The sequence below is a fragment of the Vicugna pacos genome, chromosome 19, assembly GCF_048564905.1.
Source record: "Vicugna pacos chromosome 19, VicPac4, whole genome shotgun sequence".
In the NCBI taxonomy this organism is placed as follows: Eukaryota; Metazoa; Chordata; class Mammalia; order Artiodactyla; family Camelidae; genus Vicugna; species Vicugna pacos.
Genome location: NC_133005.1, coordinates 7,958,086 through 7,983,950, shown reverse-complemented (window position 1 = coordinate 7,983,950; position 25,865 = coordinate 7,958,086). Strand labels below are relative to the sequence as shown.

Genomic DNA, 25,865 nt, shown 5'->3' with positions numbered 1-25,865 from the left:
AAAACTTTTTAATTTTTGCCAATGTATTGGAATAAAGCTGATATTTAATTGTTAATTCCTGTTTGAATGGTTACTGGCAAGGTTAATGATCTTTTCACATTTAGGGGCATATCCTCTCCAAGGAAATGACTGTTAGATATTCTGTCTATATTTCTATATTAAGGCTTTTTAAAATAAATATATCTTTAGGAGTTCTTTGTATATTCTGGATATTATCTGAGTGGTGAATATGCTGTACATATATTTTTCAGTCTGTTGTTAGCCTTTTGACTGTTTATGGTGTCCTTTGTAACAGAGGTTTTAAATTCTGATGCAGTCAAAATTACCAATCTTTTCTCCCTTATAACCCTTCTTTGTCCATGTGTCTTGTTCAAGAAAGCTTTCTTATCAATCATTTGAATACACATTCATTCTCCCGTATCTCCTTCAGCTATTTTTATAGTTTTGTTTTTACTGCTTATAGCTTTTAATCCAGCTTGAATCAATTTTTGTGATTGGTATGAAGTGGAATCTTACTTTTTTCCCCTAAATGGATGGACTATTCCACAATAGCATTCATTATAGTCAGTCTTTTACCCATTGCGTTGAAAAACGTCCCTTCAGGGGCTAATTCCAATTTGTACATTGGTCTATTCAAAAACTCTTTGTTTTATTTTCTTGATCTATTTGTCTATTCTTCTGCTAATACTCTAATTACTGCAGATTTATAATTGCATATTTTACAATCTAGTTGTATACACACACACAACACACCTCCCTTGTTCCTCTTTTAAAAACTTATCTTGGGAATTCTAGCATGATTTCTTTTCTAGGTAAATTTTAGAATAAGGTTGTCATTCATTTAAAAAATGTGTTGATATTTTCACTGGAATTGCATTGGATTTACATGTTAATGTACAAAGACCTGGCATATTACAATATTGAGATCCATTCTGGTACATAGCTTTGATTTATTTAGATTTTCTGTTTAATGGTCTTTAGAAAAATGTATTTTTCATCACATATTTACCTTGTTTCACTTTTATTAAATTGATTCCTAGCTATTTATAATTTCTGTTGCTACTGTGAAAGGGATTTATAAAAATGAATCCAATTTTGTTTAAAAAAATTAAACATTTATTTGGATTAATCATAAGTCTTAAAGAATTCTTTGCTTACCGTTGATTTTTGGTGTTTCTTTTGAATTTGTGTTTTATTTTGCTGGAGCATATCTTCTAGTCAAAATTTTAGCTGAAATTTGTGGCTGATCTATTTTCTGAATCCATTCTTGTCTGAAAATGTCTCATTTTGCCATTACACTTGTCAGATTATACAATTCTAGTTTCTAAACCATTTTACCTCAGTACTAAGAAAATATTTCTTCAGTATCTTTTTGTATCCAATGTTGCTAATGAATTTGAAGTCAATATGGTGCTTTTTCCCTTGTAAATAATATATTTTTTCTCATTTGAAGCCTTTACGGTTTTCTGATTATCCATGAAATACTAAGATTTTACCATTATTTTCTAGGTCTTCTTGCTTGGTATTCGGTGGAACTTAATATAAAATCTTGAGTCTTTTTTCAGATTGGAGGAATTTTTTGATTTCTTTATTTCTTCCCTTAAATGCTTCAATTTTCTCTTTCTGGAAATCCCATTATGTGGCTTTGTAACTTTTGGGTGGAGCTTGTAAGCCCTTTAACCTTTATGCTACATGTGTTATCTCTCTCTCCATCTGCACTGTGATCTAAGAGAATTTCTCAGCCTGATCTTTGAGCCTCCAGATTGCTCTTCTTCAATCTGTCAGTTTTGCTCTTCAGCCTTGAGGGTATCTTTTTTTTTAACCAGTATACATTTCATTTCCAGAATATCTCATAGTTTTTCTTCCATTAAGGCCTTCTCTTGTTTCATGGATATAGTAACCTCTCTAAACACATCTTAGGATCATCTTTTTGTATTTTTAAAGTCTTCAGCCGTTTGTCCTGCTTGTTCTGTTTCCTCAGGCATTATCAGGAGTGTGTGTGCGTAGGCTGATGCTTTGCTCTTGATTGTAGTCCTGTTGGACTTGGATTTCCCTCTTAACCTGTCTGTGAACGCTATAACAATCACCTCAGCTTGCCACCAGTAACTTCGTGTTACTGGGTGTTGCAGGATATGCTTATTAGGCTGTGACAGGAGCTAGTCTTTCATGACAAAGTCTTCCTGCCTATCACTAGCCATTTACAGCTGGATCGTACATCTCTAGAACCAAATGCCCTCCCCAAAATGCCCCCATTTCGTGGTGCTTTGTCTCCTTTAGTATTTAGTTATTTTTACTATGTACTGAAAACCTTATCTGAGTAGATTCTTTTTAGACCTACTTGAATGAAGTTGTCTTCCCATGGGGACAACAGGAATCTGCTTTTGCCAGATGCCTGGGGCACTGCAAGTACAGCACCATCTAAGATCCAGCCCTAGGCTCAGGGTGCCTGAGATATCCCAGGCTGTAAATCTCCAGGAGGGCTGGCCTGTGATCACAACTTCTCAGAAATGTATTTTTTCTTTTCCTTTTCTCCCCACTCTGTGAAGTGTCAAGTCTCTGAAGATCCCTGGACTTGGGAAGGGGTGGATTTACTTCAGGTCTGCCCTTATCCTAAGAGGATTGTACTTCATGGCCTTAGGCTAATGTTGAAAAAGTCTCCTATTGGACTCCTCACCTTGGACACAGGTTTTGAGGATTAAATTCTGTCCTCCTTGCTTGTGAGGCCACTAAACCCAAAGCCCAAGTTTGCCTGCTCAGGGGAGAAGCTGCTTTGATGTTCAGATACAGGGCTTGGATCAAGCTGAGACAAATCCTAGCCCCGACCAGGTGCTCTGTGCTTACTTCTCTGGATTCCAGTAATTCCTTAGTTTTTTATTTTGCTTCTTTTTTTTTTTTGGTCTAGTAATTTCTTTTAATCCATTTCCATTTCTTATTTTGTCTTTTGGGTATTACTAAGTTCTTTTCCATCAAAGGCACTCCTACTTGTTTTTCAGAGCTGATGATTTTTTTTTTAAAAACTCTTCAGTGAAGGAAACTGTAATATATATATATATCACTTTTTCCAATCTGAGAATATTCTGTTCAGTCTCAGTACTGTAACCTTGGCTCCAAGTTTGTGTGGCATGCTTAAAGAAGTCTTAAACCAGTTTTTCTTGCCTGCCATATTTCATCGGCCATAAACGATATAAATTAAATTAGATGGCAGTAAAATTGCAAAATCAGCAACAAACTGAAAAAATGCCACTGTTGGAATTTATGTAATTGTTATAGTGCCAAAACAAGTGTTTGAAAAGTAAATAATGCAGTCACCTAGCTGCTTGTTCTATACAGGGACAAACATGTAGACTACAGTTTAAAATATTTGGATGATTGACTGAATTTTCATTTTTCATCTGGCTGTTTGGTAGGATGTAGAAACAGCCTGAGGCAAGTAAATATGATAATGAGCAGTCAACTTTGGACAATACAGACTTAGAATAACAAACAGGTGATATGGAGTAAAAAAGCCAAAAAATGAAACTTGATTTCCACTAGAGGATTCAGGTTTTACTAAACTTTATACCTTCGAGTTTTAAAAATGTGTAAATTTGGAATAATAAAATTATTTACATGAACTACTCCACAGATTTTGGGAATGTATTTTATAAATTTTAAAGTGTCACACAGATGTTAGTTATTATTCTATTTTACAAGTGCTAATTGAGCATCTGCTATGTGCCAAGTTCTGCAATGAGGTATAGGAAATATTAAAGGTAAGTAAAACACAACCTCTGCATTCAGGTAGTTAGTTGACAGTCTAGTGAGGGGTTAAAAACTAACTGAATTGTGAGACCGTGATGCATAAGAAAACAAAGACACAGTGTGCTGTGAGGAATGGCTTGGGAAAGGTCTGTGTTTTTTTTTAGGGGTAGAACTTGAAATGGACCTTAAAATATTAGCAGGATATTATGCTGTAGATTTATGGTAGTAATGGGGAACAAGGTGGAATAACAGTCCATTCCAGCAGACAGTCCATCATTGCAGACAGTCTATCTGCAGAACAGTCTGAGAAAGACAGAAGAGAGAGAATTAGGCGTACCGACTGGAGCTCATAGCTTGGCTGGTTGAAATATAATCCATGTATAGTAGAGGCAAAGTAGAAAGGAAGTTGGGATCTAACTGCATAGGATTTTGCCTGCTGGACAAGATGTTGGAACTTTATTCTATATAAAGTTGGTGCTTGAACAGGGGAAATCATGATCAAATCTGGGGTTTAGGAATATTTTTTCCAAGCAGTACTGTATTGCGACAAAAGAGAGGGGAGGGTTAGAAGTGAAGAAACATAGTTTAAAAATACAAAAATAAGACACTAAATTGAGACAGTCAAAATGCATAGAAGGGAGAAGCACTGTGGAATAGACAGGATTTGGTGAAAGAATAGAGGAATGAATAATCATAAAGGATTAGGAGGTTCTGGCTCCGTATCTGGCTTTGCAGAATGACCCTTGTAAATCAGTTTCACCACTCTGGGCCCCAGTCCTATCACCTGCAAAAAACACTGAATTAGATGATACTTAGTGCATTATTAACTTTATGATCATACAATTTTGAGGTTTTGTGCTTGAGAACTAAGGGAGCAGGGAGGGATGTTGATGCCATTAAGAAGAGAAGAAACAAAGGAGAGGAACTAACTTTGAGAAGAGATGTTGAATTTAAGACGTTTGCAGACCGTACATTGTTCATGACCATCATGCAGCTGATATGCAGGTCTAGGGGTTGAGGGGAAGGTCTAGGGTGTAAGTGCACATGTAAATGAGCTGTGGGGCTCGGGAGAGAGGGCCAGAAGCAGAGAATATGAAGATTAAGAGAGCTAAGCACTGAACTTTGGACAAAACATTTAAAGTGCGGGTTGAGGAAGACAAGCCAGTGAAAGAGCCTAAGAAGATTCTACCGAGGTAGCAGAGAAAAGAATATAGTGAATAGTGTCAAATGCTGTAGCGAGGTTAAGTAGGAAGAATAGAGAGAGGCTACTGGATTGGTACTCAATGGACTATTCTTTGAGAAAGCAGTCTCAATAGAAGGGGAGTAGATCTTAGGATCAGTTAGGCGCAGGCAGAGGGCTATCACAGGCAGAGAGAATTCTTGGGGTATGTATGGGATAAGAGAGACATAAGAGATTTTGTATGGAGAAAACGGAGTAGAACTGGGAAGAGTGATTCCTGGCATGACAAAAGGACACAGAAGAAGCTAGTTCCTCAAAGAAGACTGAGTAACCAGAAATAAAGCTGATGCAAGGGCATTACTGGCTTCAGCAGGGGAGTCTATTTTCTGGGCTCTCCCCAGGTTGAGGGTTGCCCTCTTCCCATGGAATGTTGTCCTACTGGATGGTCCCAAAGAGTAATAGTAATTGGTTAATACAGAAACCTTTCGGGTGACTCTGGGATATGGGTACAAGAAAAAGCCATACATGTTTCAGGACAATTCACAAAAGACAAAAGAGCTTCCTTAGTGATCTCTAACATAACACAGCAATCAAACTTCTCTCTAGTAGTCAGTGGTCCCACCAAGACACATCTGCTCTCTCCTGCTTCTCTGCAAGGAAAGATGCTCCAGATACTTGCAATTTAGTGGTATGATGTAAAGAACTGAAAGGAAGCAAAAGGAATTTAAAACTCCCAGATTTCACAGGTTGTTCATAATGGAACTGGTAAAAGAAAGAACATTTCTGAAGCAGTAAGACATTGCCTGCTTGTACTGCTTATGCCCAGCGTCCTTTGCAACATGCCTGGGGCCTGGCCTTTATGTGGCTCCTCTCTGGATCTGCCAGGAATGTAGATGTGATTGCTAGGCAGTTGCTTTCTGACCTCTGATTAATGTGAGATCAATGAGCTACTCGCCTTTTTCAACTGGGATAGATTGTTGCTGGGTGGGTGAGTATCAGAGGAGAGAGTTGTTATAAACTTTCTATTTTAGTTTGTATTTTATTTTATTTTACCTTTTTATTTTATTTTTCTAATTGTAGAAGTTGTATGATAGTGAGAAATTACTACTAGAAAGAGAGACAGGGTAAAGAAACCTTGGATCCTGGATAATCTAGAGGCAGAACTTCCGGCATTGTCCTCCTTCTGCCTCAGTGATATACATGACATTACCTTAAATCAGCAGCTAGTGTGGGCAGGCTGGATAGAGAAAAAACACACTGTTAGTTTAACTTCCATTTTCTCAGCCATACTTTGGGGGACCACTGCTTATTCTTTCCATAAGCATCAACTACTTTATCCTGAGGATTTACTAAAAGGGAAAAATAATGTCAGTAACTTTTAAAAAACTTTCCCTAGAGGAATGCAGAGTCAGAGAAAATCACACAGTTATGGCATCATCCCTCTGTCAATATTTTCACATAGGTGAAATCAAAGTCCATTAAGCATCAAGTGAAAAATGCATGAAAAGGCAATAGGCAAGCTTGTAAGGGATATGTGAGTGGAAAAGGACAGATCTGTTTTCCCTTGAGAACTGGGGGTAGAGAGGCAGGAAGAGAAAAAATGGAGTGAGGTTAGGGGCTGATTTTATGTATGAATCTTAGGTCTTTTAGCACTAGCTTGTAAAGCAACTTCTTCTGCCCCATTAACTAATTCCCTGGATCTCTGTACACCTGTGGTCAATAAATGATCTGTTGAAAACTTGTCTGACCCTGCAAAGTGTCATAATCCAGGAAGAGCTCTGTACTCATCTGTCTCTACTTAGTCTCCTGCTGTTCACTTCTACCAGTTGAAATAAGGTTTTGTCCTTGTTTCTTTGAGAAAACTGTTCTGGATATGTTAAAGTTCTCCAGCTGTTAAATCCAGTAGTCACTGTTGGCCCTTACCTCACTTCCTTACTTTCTGACAGCTGGCACAGCTAGCCATTCCCATCTTCCTGTCACACTCTCACTCTGGACTATGAACATGGTTCTCTTCAGTCTTGTCATCCGTCTGCTCCTCAGTCCCCACTGCCATTGCTGTGGTTTAAGTTGTTTCTTGTTTGGGCCATTCAATAGTCTGGTTATACTGTCATCAGAATTATCCACATCTCTATTACCAAAGCCGTTTTTAAAAGCACAATTCTATTCATGTTCTTTAATAAGTAAACTGTTAAATGCCTCCCCACTGCTCCCAGGAGCAAGCCCAAACTTCACAGCCTATCACACATGGCCCCTGCCTACCATTCCAGCCTCATGAATTGCTGTATTCCATCGTATGGCTTACACCACAGCAAAGTTGCATACTTATTTATAGACCATGTTCTTTTATTTCTCCCTGTCTTTTTTCCCTTTACCAGGTCTGAAATGTCCTTTTTCTCTTTTGCCTGCCTAGCAAACTCTCCCTAATCTTTCAAGATTTATTTTATGCCATTTCCTTTTTGACTCCATCTGACCCCTTCACACACTGGTACAATTGGCCATTTCCCAATTTGTGCCCTACAGTACTTTACAAATGCCTCTACTTTAATACCTGCAACACTTTCCAATTTATTCACTTGTTTACTTTTTTTTTTCTTCTAGACTCTAAGCTGCTCAAGGATAAGAATTATGTCTTAGATATTCTGTATTTCCCATACTCCTAGCACATAACTTTTATTAAATATTTCTTTTTTTTCCATTACAATTCAGTGGTTTTTAGGATATTCGCAGATTTGTGCAACAATCACTACAATTTTAGAACATTTTCACTACCCCCCAAATAATCTTGTATCCCTTAGCCAAAATCTCCCAAATTCCTCTACACTTTCCAGCCCTAGTAAACTACTTTTTGTCTCTGTGGCCTCATGCAACATGTGGCCTTTTGTGTCTAGTTTCTTTTGTTTAGTGTAATATTTTCAACAATCATCCAATATTGTATTGGATGTATTCCAACTTTCATTTATTCATTCATCACTTGGTGGTTATTAGTTTTTCCCCTATTTTTTGGCTACTATGAATAATGTGCCATACGTGCACACATTTTTGCATAGAAATAAGTTTTCAATTCCCTTGGGTATATACCTAGAGGTGTAATTCTGGATTATATAGTAATTCCATGTTTAATCTTTTGAGGAACTACAAGACTGTTTTTCAAAGCACTGTACCCCTTTTAAAAAAACTGAGGTGAAATTCATAACATAGAAGTAGCCATTTTAAAGGGTACAAATAAGTGACATTTAGTGCATTCACAACCACCAACTATTTTTAGTTTCAAAACTTTTTCATTAGCCCAGAAGTATACTCTCTATTCATTATATAATTCTCCAGTATCTTTTCCCCTATCCACTGGCAACCACTAATCTGCTTTCTGTCTCTGGATTTGCCTATGCTGTATATTTCATATATATTACATATAATAAAAATCACATAATAGGTGGCCTTTTTGTGGGGCCTGCTGGCACTTTCTGAAGCCACTCTGAAATTATAAAAATCCCCACTCTCTGTGTGCCTGGAGCCATCGACACCTTAACCCCGACTCCCCACTGCAGGACCACTCCGCATACCTGCATTTTTGCAGGATAAAAACATCTCTGGATATGTGTTTGCCCTAGCAGGACTCTTCGCCCCAGGAGATAGGCCTAGGCCTCACAGCCTGCCCTTAACAAAGTTGTAAAACCTAGTGTTCAGAGAAGTCCCTGACAAATCTTACAACCAATCACGTACCTGTACACAAATTGATCCACTCCTTGTGTGCAAAGCCCTCTCCCCCCAGTAAAAGACCCTGCACACTTCTCTGCAGCACTTACTCAGGCACCTCTTGCCTGGGTGGCCTGCTGTTGTCTATGGCAGCGCAACCTAATAAACCTCTTTCCTCTTCTCCTGTCCTTTGCCTTTGGTGAATTCTTTTACCAACCCACATCACTGGCCCACCATTGTTGCCCACAACATTTTGTAGTTGGCGTCTTTCACTTATCATAATGCTTTTGAGGTTCATCCAACTTGTAGTATGTACTTCACTCCTTTTTCATGGTTGAGTGACATTCCATTGTATGTACATACCACCACTTGTTTATCTACTCACCCATTATCTAGGTTGTTTCCACCTTTTAACTGTAATAAATAATGCTTTTATAAACACTTGTATACAAATTTTCAGTGTGGACATAGCCTTTCATTTCTCTTGAGTATATTCCTAGTAGTGGAATTGATGGGTCACACAATAATTATAAATTTAACTTTTTGAGGAAATATCAAACTGTTTTCCACAGTGGCTGTTACCATTTCACATTCTCACTAGAAGTGTATGAGGGTTCCTATTTCTCTACATCATTGCCCAATCTTGTTATTTTCCTTTTTTATTACAGCCATCCTAATAGGTGTGATATATTATTTCACTGTGGTTTTGATTTGAATTTTCCTAATAACCAATAATGTTGAATATCTTTTCATGCATTTTGATGGTTATTTGCATGTTTTCTTTGGAGGAACATCTATCCAATTCCTTCACCAATTAAAAAAACTGAGTTGTTTGTCATTTTGTTGATGAGTTGTAAGAGTCATTTATATATTCTGAATACTAAACCCTTAATGAATGTATGATTTGCAAACTTTTTTTCCCATTCTGTGAGTTATCTTTTCAGTTTCTTGATGATGCCCTTTGAAGCAGAAACGTGATTAATTTTGATGATGTCCAGTTTATGTATTTTTCTTTCTTTTGCTTGAGCTTCTGGTAGCATATGTAAGAAATCATTGCCTAATCCAGGTCACAAAGATTTATGTCTATGTTTTCTTCTAAGAGTTTTAAAGCTTCAGCTGTTATATTTAGGTCTTTGACACATTCTGAATTATTTTTATATATTGTGTGACGTAGGTGTCCAGCTGGTGTGAGGTAGATGGCTCTCTAGTTATCCTCATCATATGTTGGAGAGATTATTCTTTCCCTTCCCCATTAACTCAATGTGTTGGCATCTTTGCCAAAAATCAACTGACAATAAATGTCAGGATTTATTTCTGAACTTACAATGATATTTCATTGATCTATGTGTCTATCTTCATGCCAGTACCACACTGTATTGATTAGCGCAGTTTTGCAGTAAGTTTTGAAATTGATGAGTCCTCTAACTATATTCTTTTCTTTCAAGAAGAATGTTCATTTCAATATTAATTTTCAGATTGTTTTGTTAATTTCTGCAAAGAAGCTAGCTGGGATTTTGATAAGGATTATATTGAATCTGTAGTCAAACTGGAGAGTATTGCTATCTTAACAATATTAAGTCTTCTGATCCATGAACATGGGAAGTATTTTCATTTATTAAATTTTTCTTTAATTTCTTTCAGCAATTTTTGTAGTTTTCAGAGTATGAGCTTTGCATTCCTTTTGTTAAATTTATTTCTAAGTACTTTATCCTTTTTGATGCTATTGTAAATGGAATTGTTAATTTCATTTTTGGTTTGTTCACTGTGACAATATAGAAATATAATTGATTTTTATCTATTAATCTTTTACCCTGCAACTGTGCTAAACTCATTTATCGGTTCTAATAGTTTTTTAGTAGATACCTTAGGTTTTTCTGTATATAAGATCATGTCTTTAGTAAATAGAGATAATTTTTCTTCCTTCCCAATCTTGATGTCTTTTATTTCTTTTTCTTATCTAATTGCATTGGCTAGAATCACCAGTACAATATTGAATAGGAATGACAAGAGTGGACATCCTTGTCCTGTTCCTAACTTTAGAGGTACCACAGGGTGGAAGCATTCAGTCTTTCATCATTAAATATATTAGGTGCAGGTTTTTTGAGGCTGCCCTTTACTAGATTGACAAGTTCCTTTCTACTCCTAGTTAGTTGAGTGTTTTTATACAAAAGGGGAGTTGAATTTTATCAAGTGCTCTTCCTGCATCAATTGAGATGATCATGTGGTCTTTGTCATTAATTCTATTGATGTGATGTGCTATATTAACTAACTTTCAGATGTTATACCAACCTTGAATTTCTGGGTTAAATGAAAATAAATATTTCTTAAATTGAATTCATGATGAGTAAATTATCTGAGGATGGGGGAAAATATTAACTCAATAAATGGCCACAGAAATGAGACTGGAAAATAATTTCCAATTTAAGACAGTTTACTAGTTAGGAATCATGGAAACTTTGAAAGTATAATTGTTACTGTGGAAAGATTATAAGAAATCATAAGAATATAAATTAATGCACTTTACTACTCTTTGAGTCCTTTACTTTTCCTTTAAAGTTCTAGAACTAGATCCTCATGATATTCTAGATTTAACAAAACTTAACAACCTGTCTCAAATATCCCTACTCTATAAAAATTACTGTAATGCCTTTCTGATAGATTTGCTCGATCTTTTCTCCTCCCACCCTCACACAAACACACACACACACACACATGCACACACACACACACAGATGTCATCCCCAGGTATTGTCCTAAATGAGAGTATCACTATTATTTATCCTTATTGAATATTTAAAGTATTTATCCAAAAGTGGTGTTAATTAGAAATATAGTGAAGTTACTTATGATTTTTCCAATTAGCTTCCACCCTTAATGTTAAAGACCTTCATAGAGAACCATAAGGACAGAAAAACTTACATTTAATTGTGACCTCAAGAATTATCAACATGTCTATTAGCAGGGACATGGGCTTCATCTTCTCCTGAGCAGCTCCTCCTCACTGGGACACAGGCAGAACTAGGTGGCTGGCCCACAAGCTTCCTCTTTCTAGTTCTGTGGGGGTCAGGAGTTGGTTGCTAAGCAACAATTTTCTTTCTCTTGGGCCAATGAGTTGCCGGGAAGTTCTTTTCAACCCGGAATGAAGGCAGCTGATGGAGACAGCAGGTTGTGGGGAGGGAACCATATCTAGTTTGTTACTTCTCTTGTGGGAGATAAGCGGTAGGCTTGAAATAGGTAGGAGTTGCTCTCTGAACTCTGTTCAGAGTTGCTGAAAGTTCTTATTTTTATGTTATCTCCAGAGGTGCCAACTGCAATTATGTGAAAACACAATCAAATACAAGAACTAACCTGACATTTTTTAATCTAACATCTCTAGGCTATGGTGGACAAAAACATATGGACCAAGTATACTTTGGTCCCCGTCTTGGTGAAAACATTTACACTCTGATCAAGCAAGGAACTGCTGATGTTTTACTGGGACTAAGACAAACAAATCTCAGTCATCAATCACATTTTAAAAGGGTGTTATATTAAATTTTCTTTAAAAGGTTTTTAAAAATGCCTTCTTTACTATCTCAAAATATATGGGCATTTCACAAATGAATACCCTCAAGGCTAGGACCAGAAATCGAAATGAATATTTAGGTAAGGGTATGGAAGTATTAATAATATTCAAAGAATGGAGCTAGCTGAGAAATCATACCTTGAATATATCCAACTTTTACAGTGTATTCAGGTAATTACTTCAGAAACAGATGCGTTTATTGTCTTGAATTTTCAGGTTTGCTTCCTTTATTCCCATTGCTGTTGTCACAAATTACTACAAATTTAATGGGTTAAAAGCAATAGAAATTTATTCTCAGTTCTGGAGGTCTGAAGTCCAAAAGGATTCTTACATGACTAAAATCAGAAGCAGATCTAGTTTCTTTTGGAGGCTCCAGAAGAAAATCCATTCCTTACCTAAAAATCATCCAGCTTTTAGTGGATGCCTGCATTTCTCAATTTTTGGCTACATCACTCCAATTTCTGCACAATCATCACTTTGCTTTCTCCTCTTCTGTGATTTAATCTGTCTGTCCGTCTCCCTCTTACCTGTGATTACATTTAGGGCCCACTAAAATACAGGATAATTTCCCCATCTCATGATCCTTAATCATATATGCCAAGTTCCTTTTACCAAATAAAATAACATTCATAGATTTCAGAGATTAGTTTCTTGAAATCTTTGCAACTGTTAATTTACCAGTGTCCCTAATATCTTTTCCTTTCATCAGGGGACTTCAAAATGGAACTGTCCTAACTTCTGTACTTTAAAAAAGGGTCTGAATAAAATTTACTTTAAATTCTTAAATATCATCCATTAAACATTCTCCAAACAGTCTTTTTTCAAGTTCCCATTTGGATCCAAAATTATCAGCATCTTTCAGCAGGTGATTATGTCTATTTTCTCTGAAACTGAGGTCATTTGATATGTCTTCCCTCAACTTCCTTCCTTTTTATTAAAACATTTTTGAATTTCCATCTATTCATTATTTTTCTAATTAATTCCAAAAGAAATGTATTTCCTGTATTTTGAGTTCAAGACTTCTCTCACTTTTGATTCCATCCAGTTTTACTGTCTCTGGTACTTCTGTCTATCTAACATTTGTTCTCTCTTCTGTCTCTGTCTCTCTCTTTCTTTTCGTCACTGACCTTCTTAAAAACTCTTCATTCCACCTCTCCTAGAAAATTTTTCCCTTGACTCTGGTATCCTTACTACTATTACTTCCTCTTCTTACCCGTTAACCTCTAAACATCTCAAAAGAATACTCCATAATCACTGCTTCTGGCTTGTTGCTTCTCACTTATTTCTCAACTACTTATTTTTATTTTCACTAATTTACATAGACGACAACTCCAGTTACCTTTTCTCAGTTCTCATCATACTTGATCTCTGTGACACATCTGACGTTTCTGACCATGAACATCTTCTTGAAAATGTACTATTGGTTTCTCTGAAATTTGAATTGCAATTAATTTCTTGCACTTTTAAACACAACTTCTCATTCTTCTTCTACCACTCCCTCCCTCATTTATTCATGTATTGAAAAATCTACTATATGCTAAAGATGAGTGCTAACAGCTCTTTGAAGTTCATTAATTTTGTTAGTTCCTCTCTTCGTCTTCACATTAAAATTAGGGCCTCCCATTTCGGTATCATGTTCACTTCCTTAGTTTTGCCCACATCTCTCTATGGATGCTCATTTAACTTTCATTCATTCAATAAATTTTTATTATGTGCCAGGCATTGTGCCATTGTCTGTGTACAGTGAGCAACAAGATATATTTCCTGTCCTCAAGAGTTTATAAGTCCAGAGTGAAAGATAAATATTAATACAAGAATCACAAAAATAAGTGTATAATTAAAAACTTTAAAAAGTGCTTTATTGAAAAATGAATGAGCACTGAGGGCATAGAAGGAGAAACTGCATAGATGTCAGATGGGGTCAGAGTCAGGAAGTGAACTTTGCCAGCTGAACTCTGAAGAATGAGAATGGGCTAACTAAGCAAAACATGTCCCAAATATAGTGACAAACATGTGAAAAGGCCACATTGTAAGAATAAGATGTGTTCAAGGAACTGAAAAGTTCTAAAGGCTGCTATGGTTGGAATCAGAGATGGGTGGTAGGGGTGGAGCACAGTATGAAATAAAGCAGAATTGATAGGTGATGGTCACTCCATTCTAAATGATTTAATTTTTATAATAAGACTACTTATATAATTCAGCTTGGGCTGCCATAACAAAATACCATATACTGGGTAGCTTAAACAACAGAAATTAATTTTCTCACAGTTCTGGGAGCTGGCAGTCCATGATCAAGGTACCAGCATGGTCTGCTTCTTGTGAAGGCTCTCTTCCTGGCTTGCAGATGGCTGCCTTCTCACTGTGTCTCAGTTTAGTTTTGTTTTGTTTTCATGAGAGGTGATTAGGTTTGTTTATTTTTTATTGGAGGTACTAGGGATTGAACCCAGGACCTCATGCATGCTAAGCAAGCACTCTACCAATTGAGCTATACCCTCCTCCCTCACTGTGTCTTTATGTGATGAGGGATGGTGGGGTTGGAGGAAGGGGAAAGAGGAAGGTGGGGAGAAAGAGAGAGAGAGAGTGAATGCGTGAGTGTGAACTCTTTCTCTTTTAATAAGGCTAATGCCCTGCTGGTTTAGAGACCCACCTTTATTACTTCATTTAACCATAATTACCTCTTAAAGACCCTGTAACTGGATGTAATCACATTGTGGGCTAAGGTTTTAACATGTGAATTTTGGAAGAACACAATTCAGTCCATGGTAAAGACCACCAGAAAGTCACTGAATGATTTACAACAATGAAATGACCGAATCACGTTTGACAAGACAAATCTAGATGCAGGGCAGAGAATAGACAGAAGAGGGGCAAAAGTGGACATGGGGGACAGTGAGGAAGTCTTTTGCAGTAGTCTTTTTATTTAAAGCTCAGACTGAGTTTACTGCAGTGCTATTGGAAAGGTGAGCAATTCAAAAGTTATACAGAAGCTAAAATTGAGATGGTGCAGCAATTCATTTGAAATGAGAGTAAAGTTCTAAGAGTTTCCAGGGATGGTGCTTAGGTTTCTAGATTGTTCAACTGAATGGGCGATGAAGCCATTCAAAGAAATGGAGTGCACTGGAAGAGGTCTAAGTGTGGGGGAAAGATCATGAGTTCAGAGTGGTACATGGTACATTTCAAGTATTTTTGAGATATTAAATACTAATATTTAACACTTTTGAATGATAATGGCATCTTGTCAGAATAATTTAACCTAAATGCTGAGACAAATACTCTCTATGTACCAATGCCTTAACACAATACATGAAAGTTCCTTGTTTACATCATAGCCTGATGTGGTACTCCTTGGATCCCAGAGATACTCCTCCAAGCAGTAACTCAGGGATCCAAGTTCCTTCCTTCTTGAGGTACTGCTTCTGAGATCATGTGAAAGAGAAAGAGAGACCATGAATGAGTGCACAGGGGATTTGATGGTTAGGCCTGGAAGTGGCATACATCACTTTTGTTCCATAACCCACCGAGGATGCAGTCACTTGTCCTAACTAACTTCAAGGGAGGCTGGGAAATATAGTCTTGCTATGGGCCAAGAAAGAGGAAATTGTATTAGTGAGCATCTCTGCCATATTTACTATGTGCTAGTCACTTTATGTATTTTAACTCATTTAATCAACATATCAGTCTTATAAGATAGATATTATGTTATCATCTCCACATAATAGATTTAAAAAACAAAACCCAAGTTCAGAGATGTTGAGTAACTTGCCAAGAGTCACATAATCAATAAGGGTAAATCTAGAATTTGAATCCAAATGAACTGACCCTAGATACCTTTTAACCAGTGCATAACACTGCCTCTTAAAGTTGAGATCCAGTTCATGGTAGCATGTTAGGTCTAAAGCTCAAGAAGGAATTTTTCCTGTAGATAATAAACTTGGGAGTCACTGATGTAATTCAGGATTTTCCAGCTTCAGCAGTATTGACATTTTGGGGCAGATAATTCTTTGTGATGGAGGACTGTCCTGTGCATTGTAGGATGCTTAGCAGACTCTTTGGTTTATACCCACTTGATGCCAGTAGCATTCTTTCCTCAGGTGTGACAACCAAAAATGTCTCCAGACATTGCCAATGTCGCCAAGGGGGGCAGAACTGCCCCTGGTTGAGAATCACTGTTATAACTGAAGACATGAATACGGATGAAATTATCCAAAGAAAAAATATAAAGTGCAAAGAGACAAGAGGCTAGTAGTAAGTCTTAATGAACTCCAAAATGTAATGGCTGAAAACGAAGACGGGCCGACAGAAGAGACTGAAAAAGAATGGCAAGACAGGAGGAAACTCAAAAAGGGTGAGGAAATTAAAGGAAAAGACTGCTGCAAGGAGGAATAAGAAGTGAACAGTGTTAAATGCTGCTGAGAGATCTTGTAAGAGAAAGATTGAAAAATATCCTTTAAATAGCACGTGAGGTCCATTGATTACCTTAGTAATAAGCGTTTCAGTTGATTTATAGGATAGAACCCAGATTAAAGTGGACTGAAGAGCAGAAATGGGATATAAGAAAACTGACACAGCAGGTATCCAAGACATTTTGGAAAGGAAGGAGAAGCAGTAGCTTCTAGCAGTAGATGCCTGTGGGATCACAGGAGGAATTTTTTTTTTTAAATGGAAGAGATCTGAAAAAGTTTAAAAGTCTATAAATGGTCCCAGTTCTTTAAGTCAACATGAGATAAAGGATAATCAGTAGTGTGCCATTCCTAAGAAACCACAGGTGGAAGGATTGGCTCTGGGTTGTGGTGGAAACAACTTGTCTGTTGTAACAGAAGGGAAGATGCCCAATATGATGCGCCTTCCTACAGACACCTTACATTTTGCATTTCTAACTAAGAACTTAATGTCTTTCCCACAAAATCTGAAACTGCTCCTATATTGGCTAATATTATTAATAATACTGTTATTTTCCTTGACTATCCCATGAAACCCTTATATTCTTTCTTTCTCATCCTCTTCCCCAAATCTTTCATTACCAATTTTTATTGATTCTACCTTGGTAATGTGCCTTGAATTAGAGCCCTCCTTTTATTTCCATGGACAATAAATGAGTGCATTTTTTAATTACCAGCTCAAATGTCACTTCCTTCTTGAAGCCTTCCCTATTTCTCTCAGACAAACAAATTTTAATGTATTTCACAGCATTAAAAGAAAAACAGAGGCAGCGACAATGTCAAAATAAAAATTTTTGCCTTACATGTTATTAATCATCCTCATGAGAGTATCCTATTACTACAAACATTTCATTCTTTACAATTTTTAATGGGGCTTCTCCCTTTCTTCTTTTTTCTTTTATTAAAAAATGTGTTCCAAATAATTATTTGCTCTTACACACCTGGCTTAAGTACAACACATATAACACAGCACCCCAACTGTCAAAAAATGTGGTTTCAGCACATCTACCAAATCAACCTTGTGGATGAGCTGGTATTTAGAAACAATAAATCTGTGGCGAGGGTTACCAAACTTCCTCTAAATTCTAGGTCACCCTACTCTGGTGGTGGACTCTAAAGTTACTGGATCTTCAGAACACCTGCAGGTTAGTACTATCCAGACCCAAGTGAGCCCTTCAGATCAGCGCCTTGACCTGAAGCAACTGGTGGCAGAATAAACTGATAAGATGATCTGGCTCTGGTCTGATTTTGTTTCGATGCTTCTGTTTCCAGTATGAAGTTCTGGTTGCCCATGGCTTCCCGGTTCTTAAAACCCTTGAGTCGTCCAGTTTACGTTTGTTCCTTCCAGGTATTACGGGAAGCCAGTGCTATATGTAATTTTTATTACAAGGTCGAGGAGTTGGTAGTATATAGCTTGGAACCATTATCCAATCCTTTCACTTCTTTCGGTTATACTTGCTCACCAAGAGGAAAGCTTTAGATTTTCTGGTAAAATCCGTTCAGACGGGGCATCTAGAGTGAGCACATACAATTCGTGTCGACTTAGGTCCTCCCACTTCCACATCTTCCAGGCCCTGAGGAGGCAGCGTTCGCCGGTAGGCTCCGCAGTCACCTGGCACACCTGGCCCTCGAGGCCACGCCCTCGCGTCCCCCTAGCACAGCAAAGCCGGAGGGAAGTGCCCAGCGCCCCACCTCCTCCCGGGCGGCCGCTCCACGCCCCGCCCCCGTCGCGAGGCCACCTCCAGCCCCCTCGCAGCTTAGCTCCGCCCCCTCCAGCTCCCCAACGTCCTCGGCGTGGGGCCCGAGCCTGCGCCTGCGCGTGCGCCCCGGGGCCGAAGTCCGGGCGCGCGGTGGCTGGAACGCGGAGAGCGGCGGGCTGTGCAGCCAATGGGAGGCGGCGCTGGCTAGCGGCTGGGAGGCGGGGCCTGCGCGGGGGTTAGGTTAGCGCGAGGCGTGACCTAGTTGACAGGCTCTGAGGTGCTGCTGTGGCGGCGGCCGCCGGGCTGAGGCGGGTGGGAGCTGGAGCCGAGCGCGGGCTGAGGGAGGAGGGCGGCGACTGGAGAGCGGCGAGCCGCGTGGGACCCAGAGCCTCTTTCACTTTTCCCTCCCGAGTGCCCCCTCCCACCCCTCCCACTCCACACACACCCTGTTTGCCCGTGAGCCTGGGGAACTTGCAGCTTAAAGCCAGCCACCCCCACGGCAACATGTACCCCAGCAACAAGAAGAAAAAGGTGTGGAGAGAGGAGAAAGGTAACCGGCCCGTCGAATCCTGGGGGTGCGGGAGGTGGGGGTGGGGTGGGGGCGGGGGTCAGGGCTACGTGGGCCGCGGTGCCCCCCGCCCTGCTCCCGCCACGCGCCCGCCGGGCCGGTGCCGCCTCCTTGGCGGGTCCGTGTGTACACACGCGAGCACGCGCGCACCCGGCGAGCACGCGCCGCCCCCGGGCCCCTGCCGCTCGCGCACGTGTGGGCGCACGCCCCTCTCTGCTGCCCGTCGCGCCGGGTCACCTTCTCCGCTCGCGGCGGCCCCCGAGCTCCGCATAACTTATTCAGGCCGCCCGTCCTGTCCCCAGACCCCGGCTGGGACTTTCGGACTCCGGCCCGGGTGTCCCACGGACACGTGCCCGCCGACAGGCACCCGGGCGGCAGATGCTGCTGCTGCTCCCCGCCCGCTGAGCCTCAGCCGTTCACTCCTCGCCTCTGTCCCCTGTTCCTCTGGCAGGGCGTCCCCACCGTCGGGTGTTTGGGGGCTCGGCCCCTATTTCTGCGCTGCAGTGTGACTTTCCGGACCTAGAACTGTCGGGGAGACCTGAAACGAGCGGGTCTTGTCCGCGAGGCTGAGTGCCTTCACCTAAGTCTGAATGGGCTTTCCTTGCATTGAGTTCCTCTGTGTTCCAGCCCCATTCATAGTCCGAAGTTGCTCAGAGTGAGATTGCGGGACTTATGTCAGTCTCTGAATGAACCCACGCCTGAGTTTTGTGCAGATCAAGGCTAATCCAGATCAGCCAGATTGACAGTGACCCTTACTTTTGTAAGACGCGGAAGTGTCTGACCCAGCCCCTCTTTTCTCCCTCTCCCTCTCTCTTTCTCTGTGGCATCATCGTTAGATAATCTAAAGTAAAACTTGAGTCTGCAGTTTCTTTCTTTTTTCCCCCCACACCTTTCTTTTTACTCTTTAGCGGCTAATTTTACAGAAATGTGGTAAAAAGAACTTGCATTGCTACTGCCGAGGTATACTAAACCTGTGTGTTATCAAGAGTGAGGTTGAGTGAGGGAAGTGCAGATCTCCCCTAAGTATCTCATCTTCTTTATAGAAGGATAAAGGCGTAACGAGGTTGAAAATTGATTTCCTTGGTAATAGCTTTTTAAAACCTGTAGATTCTCATCGCAGCTCCGGGGTTTGTAAACAGGAAGGCCAAACTGGACCGAGACGTGAAAGAAAGGGAATGAATGTGGAAAAAGAATCCTCTACATAGGGCCTACTTCAAACAATGGGATGGAAAGGGATGAGGAGGGATTTTTTTTTTCACCTTAACTACTGGGAAGATTTAACATAGCATAACTGAACAGCTCAATAAAATGGTCTCGAAATATTGACAGACTAGTTGTATATGCCATTTAATTTTGTTTTAATGATTATGAGTATATATAGAACTTAATTTTGGAGTCACAAAACAAATGCTGTTGAGAATAACAGCCTGATATATAAAGTAGTGTAAAATAACTTTGCTTTGTTTTTGCAGTAGCAATTATCTGAGTTTCAACAAGGATTTACCTTGTAAACATTGGAAAATCTTTTGTGCTCGTTTTTACTGACGGTCTTGAAGTGTTAGCTTTGTATTATTGATAATAATGGGGGCAGAATAGTGGGAGGCATAGAAGTTGTTTTCTATACATGAATAATTGATGAAATTATAATGATTACTTAAGAACTATTTTTCTGTCTTAATAGGTGATATTCCTAAAGTAACAGTGGTTCCTTCATTAAACATCTGCGCTGTTGGGGACTGTGATAAGCAAGCATTTTAGAATCTTTACTGTGGTTTTTTTTTTTTTTTCTTCTTTTGCTTCTATACTAGGGAAAAATATAACCAAATTAATATCTTCTAAACAAGCAAATACACAACTAAAGAAGGCATTTAGCAAAGTAAATTTTTTCTTGTCCTATTTTTGCATGAAGTTTAATGTTAAAAGAAAAAGTTATTGTGACTTGAAGACTTTTTAATGTGTCTCAGTGTCTTAATCAAGATGTCTATTTTTGGAATATTTAATATTTAAAATATATTGTAAGTCAACTATACTTCAATAAAAATATGTATATATGTTACACCATCAAGAAGGAGCCAGGGATTTCCATTACAGTAGTTAGTATTAAGCTGATGGAATGCATGACATTTTTCTGAATTGCACTGGAGAGGGCGGTATTATATTTTTGTAGCTGTTATTTAAATCTAAGGAAAGGCTTACCCACCTTATTGAAATGTCAAGGCATTCTATAAATATATTTTAACTCAGTAATACCATCTAATAAGTACATCTGCCTGCTTATGTGCTTTGTTCACTGCAAAGGTGAAACATACTTTAAGGAAAAGTTTTGTGTAAAGCCAAAGAGACTGTATATATAACTGTGGCCCTCAGTATGTTTCATTGTTTAAATATATAACTAAGGAATTCTTAAGTCCACATGGATTAAATAAATGTTATTGATCTTATGTTTTGAGCCCTAATTCAAAACCAGTCAATGTGTTTTACCATTTCAAGAAATAAAACTTAACTTATCTCATTTTAAATATTATTATCTAATTATTAATCTTGTTTTTGTTCTAAGTGTCTACACAAACTTTTAAGTAAATGGAATGACAGAGGTCAGGTTGCATTCCCATACGTACTTCTGACACTTACTAAAACTACAAGTTGGGTCATAATAACTTAACCTGATCATTGATATTGCAGTATTTCCATGTTAGCGATCTGGGCTTTTTTAGTAGTGCTTTGGTAAAGGCTAGTCATCACTTTTCTTCCTCTGTGTGATTCTTTCAAATTTACTGTTCCCTTCAAGATTCCTATTCCATCAAGACCTCATCTTCTTACTCTACACAGACTACATTGCCATTTAATTCATAGAGAAAATATGTCATAAAACATTAACAGCCCTGACATCTTCCTCCATAGTCTCATTTGTTTCTTTACATGCCCTTTGTTCTTTCACCTTTCTTCATATCTAAGAGAAAGCACTTTTCCTCTTTTTTGCTAATATTAACCCCTTGCTTGTGCTCTTTATCTCATCTGTATTCTTTGGGATCTTGTGCTGTCATTTATTCCCTTTTGGGTGTTTAGTTTCTCAGTGTCTTCAGGTTCCTCCCCTCAATCTATAACAGTGACCCAAAGTAACCTTCCTTCTGTAGGACTTCACCTTCGAGTTGCTGTTCCCAGTTTCCCTCTTTTCCTCAGGCCCTCAAAATCTCCTGGATCTCAGTTATACTCTAAGGAAGCTAATGTTCCCAAAGTCATTCAGTAATAACGATGATGGTACTAATATAAAAATAGCATTTGAGTCCAACGTGTGTGCCCGGTACTATTCTAAGTACCTTACTTGGTTTATCTCATTTAATTCTCACAGAAAGCCTCTGAGGTCATATAGTGTAAGGTCAAGTGCTTTGAACACAATTTACATAAGTTTGAACCCTAGTTGTACTGCTTACTAGCTGTGGAACCTTAAGTAATTTATTCAACCTCTCTGTCTTAGTTGCCTCATCTGTAAATTGGGAATAATACCTACCAACCTATCTCAAAAAGAAGCAGAACCATAAAGCCAAATGGTTAACAGAGCTGTCTGGATTCTAATGCCAAATCATGCAAATATATATATATTAATTTTCATTCTTCTTGACCTTCCTGTAGCAGTGGGCAATATTTACCTCTTCTCCTTATTAAAACTCTTTTCTCTGGTTTTCACATCACTCTGGGCCTTGATTCACCTTGTATTCCCAGTGACATCTAAGTTTTATTTCGTTTCCCCCTTCTCTTTTTGTCTACTGCCTACATGTTGTGGAGGTTTGGTCCTCTGTCTTCACTCTCCCCTATGAACTTCCTGTCGGACTAGAAGTTTAGATAATTTCTAAAATATCTAGGCTAGATCTCTCTCCTAAGTTCCAGGTTCTTGAATACCCTAGGCATCTTAAATTCAATACAGTGTGACCCTTGAGTATTACAGTATTGTGATTTGAATATATCACATGTAATCATGTGATTAAAATTGCTTCTTTTATTTGGGGTCCCCTAATGTGTCTGAAGAAAACCAGTTCTAGGAATGGGAAAATGTTGGTTCCCCATTTTTTACTCATTTTTGCTTATAGTAATACTTTCTGCAGTTTATTTCTGTGAAAGAGAGAATTTTTTAAAGTGATTGTTTTATGAGGGTTAGATTACCTAAAACTAGATACTATCCTTAAATCCATTCACCTAAACTACAATACCTTGTAATATTCTGAAAGAGAGTTGGAGAGTGAGCATCTATCAGTTGCTCTACTTTGTGGAGACCTTTGGAGAAATATATGATACATGACAGCTGACATATAGAATGAGTGAGGATGCCAGTGTCAGATAAATTGAATATTAGTAAATCTAATTTGTCATTTCCTTAGATTAAAAATAAATATATTTTCTTACATTTTTTTCTCTGCGTTCTAGTGGATCATTTTATAAACCTTCTAGGATATGCATAATCAGGTTTGAATATTAGTGGTGTTTGTTCTTTATAGGATAAGATTAGGATTACTCATCATAGCAGTTTTTACACATTTTGGTTTTAACTTATGTTTCCAGCTACTTTTCAATTCTGTGGCCACTTACCCTCCCCGTAACATATGTTTGTTTGCATTGTTCTGTTAGTATGAAATATCCTTATCTCTTACCTCTTCGTGGCAAAATTCTACTTGTCCTTCAGGGACTAGCATTTGTGCCACCTCTTTTGGAGAGGTTTTCCTGAGAAGGTAGTACAGTAGAGTGACTAATGGTATAGGTATAGTGTCTGATGGTATAGTATAGTGTCAAATGGTATAGGCTGTTTTTTGACTAATGGAGATAGTTGACTGGATTTTAGTGGAACGCTCTCTTACTTTGGACAAACTACTGAACTTTGATGTGCTTCATTTCCCTATCTGCAAAATAGGGATAATAATACTATCAATTTTGCTAAGTGTTGGGAAGATTATTTTAATAAAATTATAGATGTGAAATACCTGGCATAGTGAGTTCTTTATAAATGATATAAACAATTGTTAATTCTAAGCATTTAAAAATATTTTCATCTTGTAATCAAGATTTATACTTAAAGTATTATTTATATCACCTCCAAAGTTATTATTAAATTGAAAGGGCACTTTATTGTTGATGGCATCATAGAATTAAGGAAATATCTTGATGACTCCTTTTCTTATACTCTTAGCATTTGTACATATTTGTTTTAGGATTTTGTATTTTATTTATGTTGTTATTATTTTGTATCTTATCCCTTTCCTCATTTGTCATGTGAACTCCTCAAAGTTAAGGGTCACCTTTGTAGCTGCAGTGAATAAACGTTTTGCCTGGCACATAGTGGACTGTCATTAGATGTTGATTGAAAGAGTTTACTCCCTTTTTGGACTATCACAAGAATGTCTTCCTCATCAGGCTTTGATCTTTTTTCCCTCTACTAATATGGTTTGACACTTTTTCACACTCAAATATGGAGTCATTAGATTTGCATTTTGTTGTTTTTCAAGCCTACATCAATTCTTTGGTTAGTTTAACATGGTTAATATTTGAGTTATAAAATTATTCCTGAACTCAAAAGTTAAATACAAATGGAGATTCTGCTTTTATTTTGCAAGAACGTTTGCTGAAGATGACCTTAGAGGAGAGACGCAAAGAATACGTAAGGGACTATGTTCCACTGAACACCATCCCATCGTGGAAGGAGGAGATGAAGGGCAAGAGCCAAAATGATGGTAAGTCTCTCAGAACATTTTTCAGGTAGATACTGTTCCCATTTATTTATGACTTCGGGAGAATTGTTGGTAGAATTGAATAACTGGCATTTAATAAAGAGATGCCATTTTGTTATATGAAATAATTGGTTGTCATTTAATTGTTTTTCATAATGTACTATGTTTTATTGAAACTTAAGAAATTATTTAAACATAAAATTGTATTCTGAAATATACCACATTTATATTATGGAACTTTTTTACAGGTACTTTTAAAAAACTATTCTATAGTAGTCCTTGGAGCAAATGATATTAGGAATTTGCTGCTCTGGTGGTATGGCCTTTGAGTTTGTTTTGGTTAGGTGCATTTATATCAGAATTCTTCAAGTTATTTTAAGGATTGAATAATTGAAGGACAGTGTATTAGGAAGAATAGAGAAAAATCAACATTTCACATACTTTTAGAGAAGAGTATATTTGTATGATGTGGTATTATGTCTACATATTAAGTATTTATATAACAGAATTTACTCACTTTCAAAGTCTTCATGGTTTGATGAGAGTCTAGATTAGGGAAAATATATGTGTTAAAATATAAGCAAAATTTTAGGTATTAAAAGGGCACATGAAAAAATTCTGAAAAACAACATAGTAGGTTTAATGGATGTTTAATACGCTTTTTTAAAAAAAATGCTTATCTATGAATTAACACTCATTGGCAGTAATGGTCTGAATGTGAAATTTAGAAGAAACATGGTGCTTTTTAGGGTACCTAAATGTTGAGAAAGAAAGGTAATTTTATAAATGGGACTTGGAAGATTCTAATTTCATAGATTGTTGTCTTAGATTGATGGAACTATATAATTTTCTTTGGACCCTGAGCAAGAAGACTAGCATGGAATTCCTATGGATAAAATCTGTGAGAAATAGCGGCCAAATTAGCCTTTGGTGTCTGTGAAGATAGCACATTTACCTGAGTGTTTGGGCTTTAGAGGGAATTTTGTTTTTCTAGGAAGGCAAAGCATGTGGGTTCTTTTAGAGCTTACTCTGCCTGGAAACATGTATGACCTTGGGCAAAGAGGGTAGTAGCTTTCCCCCAGGTTCTGTTGGGGGTCACTGGACAAGCTGATTGGGATGTACACATCTGACCTGCTGCCTAGTGTCTTCAGTAAATGCAAGTTGTTTTAATAATGGTGTAATTAAGACATCCTTGAGAGAGAAGGTAGTGCTGTGTAAAGAAAAGAATACAGAGCTAGAGATTGAAAGGACAGAACTGTGGGCCC

The 25,865-nt window shown here is 38.1% G+C and overlaps 2 protein-coding genes across 6 annotated transcripts in view; one reads left to right on the top strand and one right to left on the bottom strand.

Annotated features, from left to right (window-relative positions):
• SEL1L2 (SEL1L2 adaptor subunit of SYVN1 ubiquitin ligase) overlaps window positions 1-11,661 on the bottom strand; it is a 98,694-nt gene extending 87,033 nt beyond the window's left edge. For 2 of the 3 annotated variants that reach the window (XM_072943801.1, XM_072943803.1), the window contains exon 1: window positions 11,534-11,651. In XM_072943801.1, coding sequence (XP_072799902.1) covers window positions 11,534-11,591 — 58 coding nt within the window. In that variant the 5' untranslated portion in view covers window positions 11,592-11,651. Of the gene's footprint in view, window positions 1-11,533 lie in introns of all 3 variants that reach the window. The other variant, XM_031674399.2, reaches the window with a different exon arrangement.
• A 6,940-nt stretch (window positions 11,662-18,601) lies between these two features.
• The window catches only part of MACROD2 (mono-ADP ribosylhydrolase 2), a 1,889,921-nt gene continuing 1,882,657 nt past the window's right edge, over window positions 18,602-25,865 (top strand). For all 3 annotated transcript variants that reach the window (XM_072943799.1, XM_072943800.1, XM_072943798.1), the window contains exons 1-2: window positions 18,602-18,868; window positions 24,487-24,603. In XM_072943799.1, coding sequence (XP_072799900.1) covers window positions 18,823-18,868; window positions 24,487-24,603 — 163 coding nt within the window. In that variant the 5' untranslated portion in view covers window positions 18,602-18,822. The remainder of the gene's footprint in view (window positions 18,869-24,486; window positions 24,604-25,865) is intronic.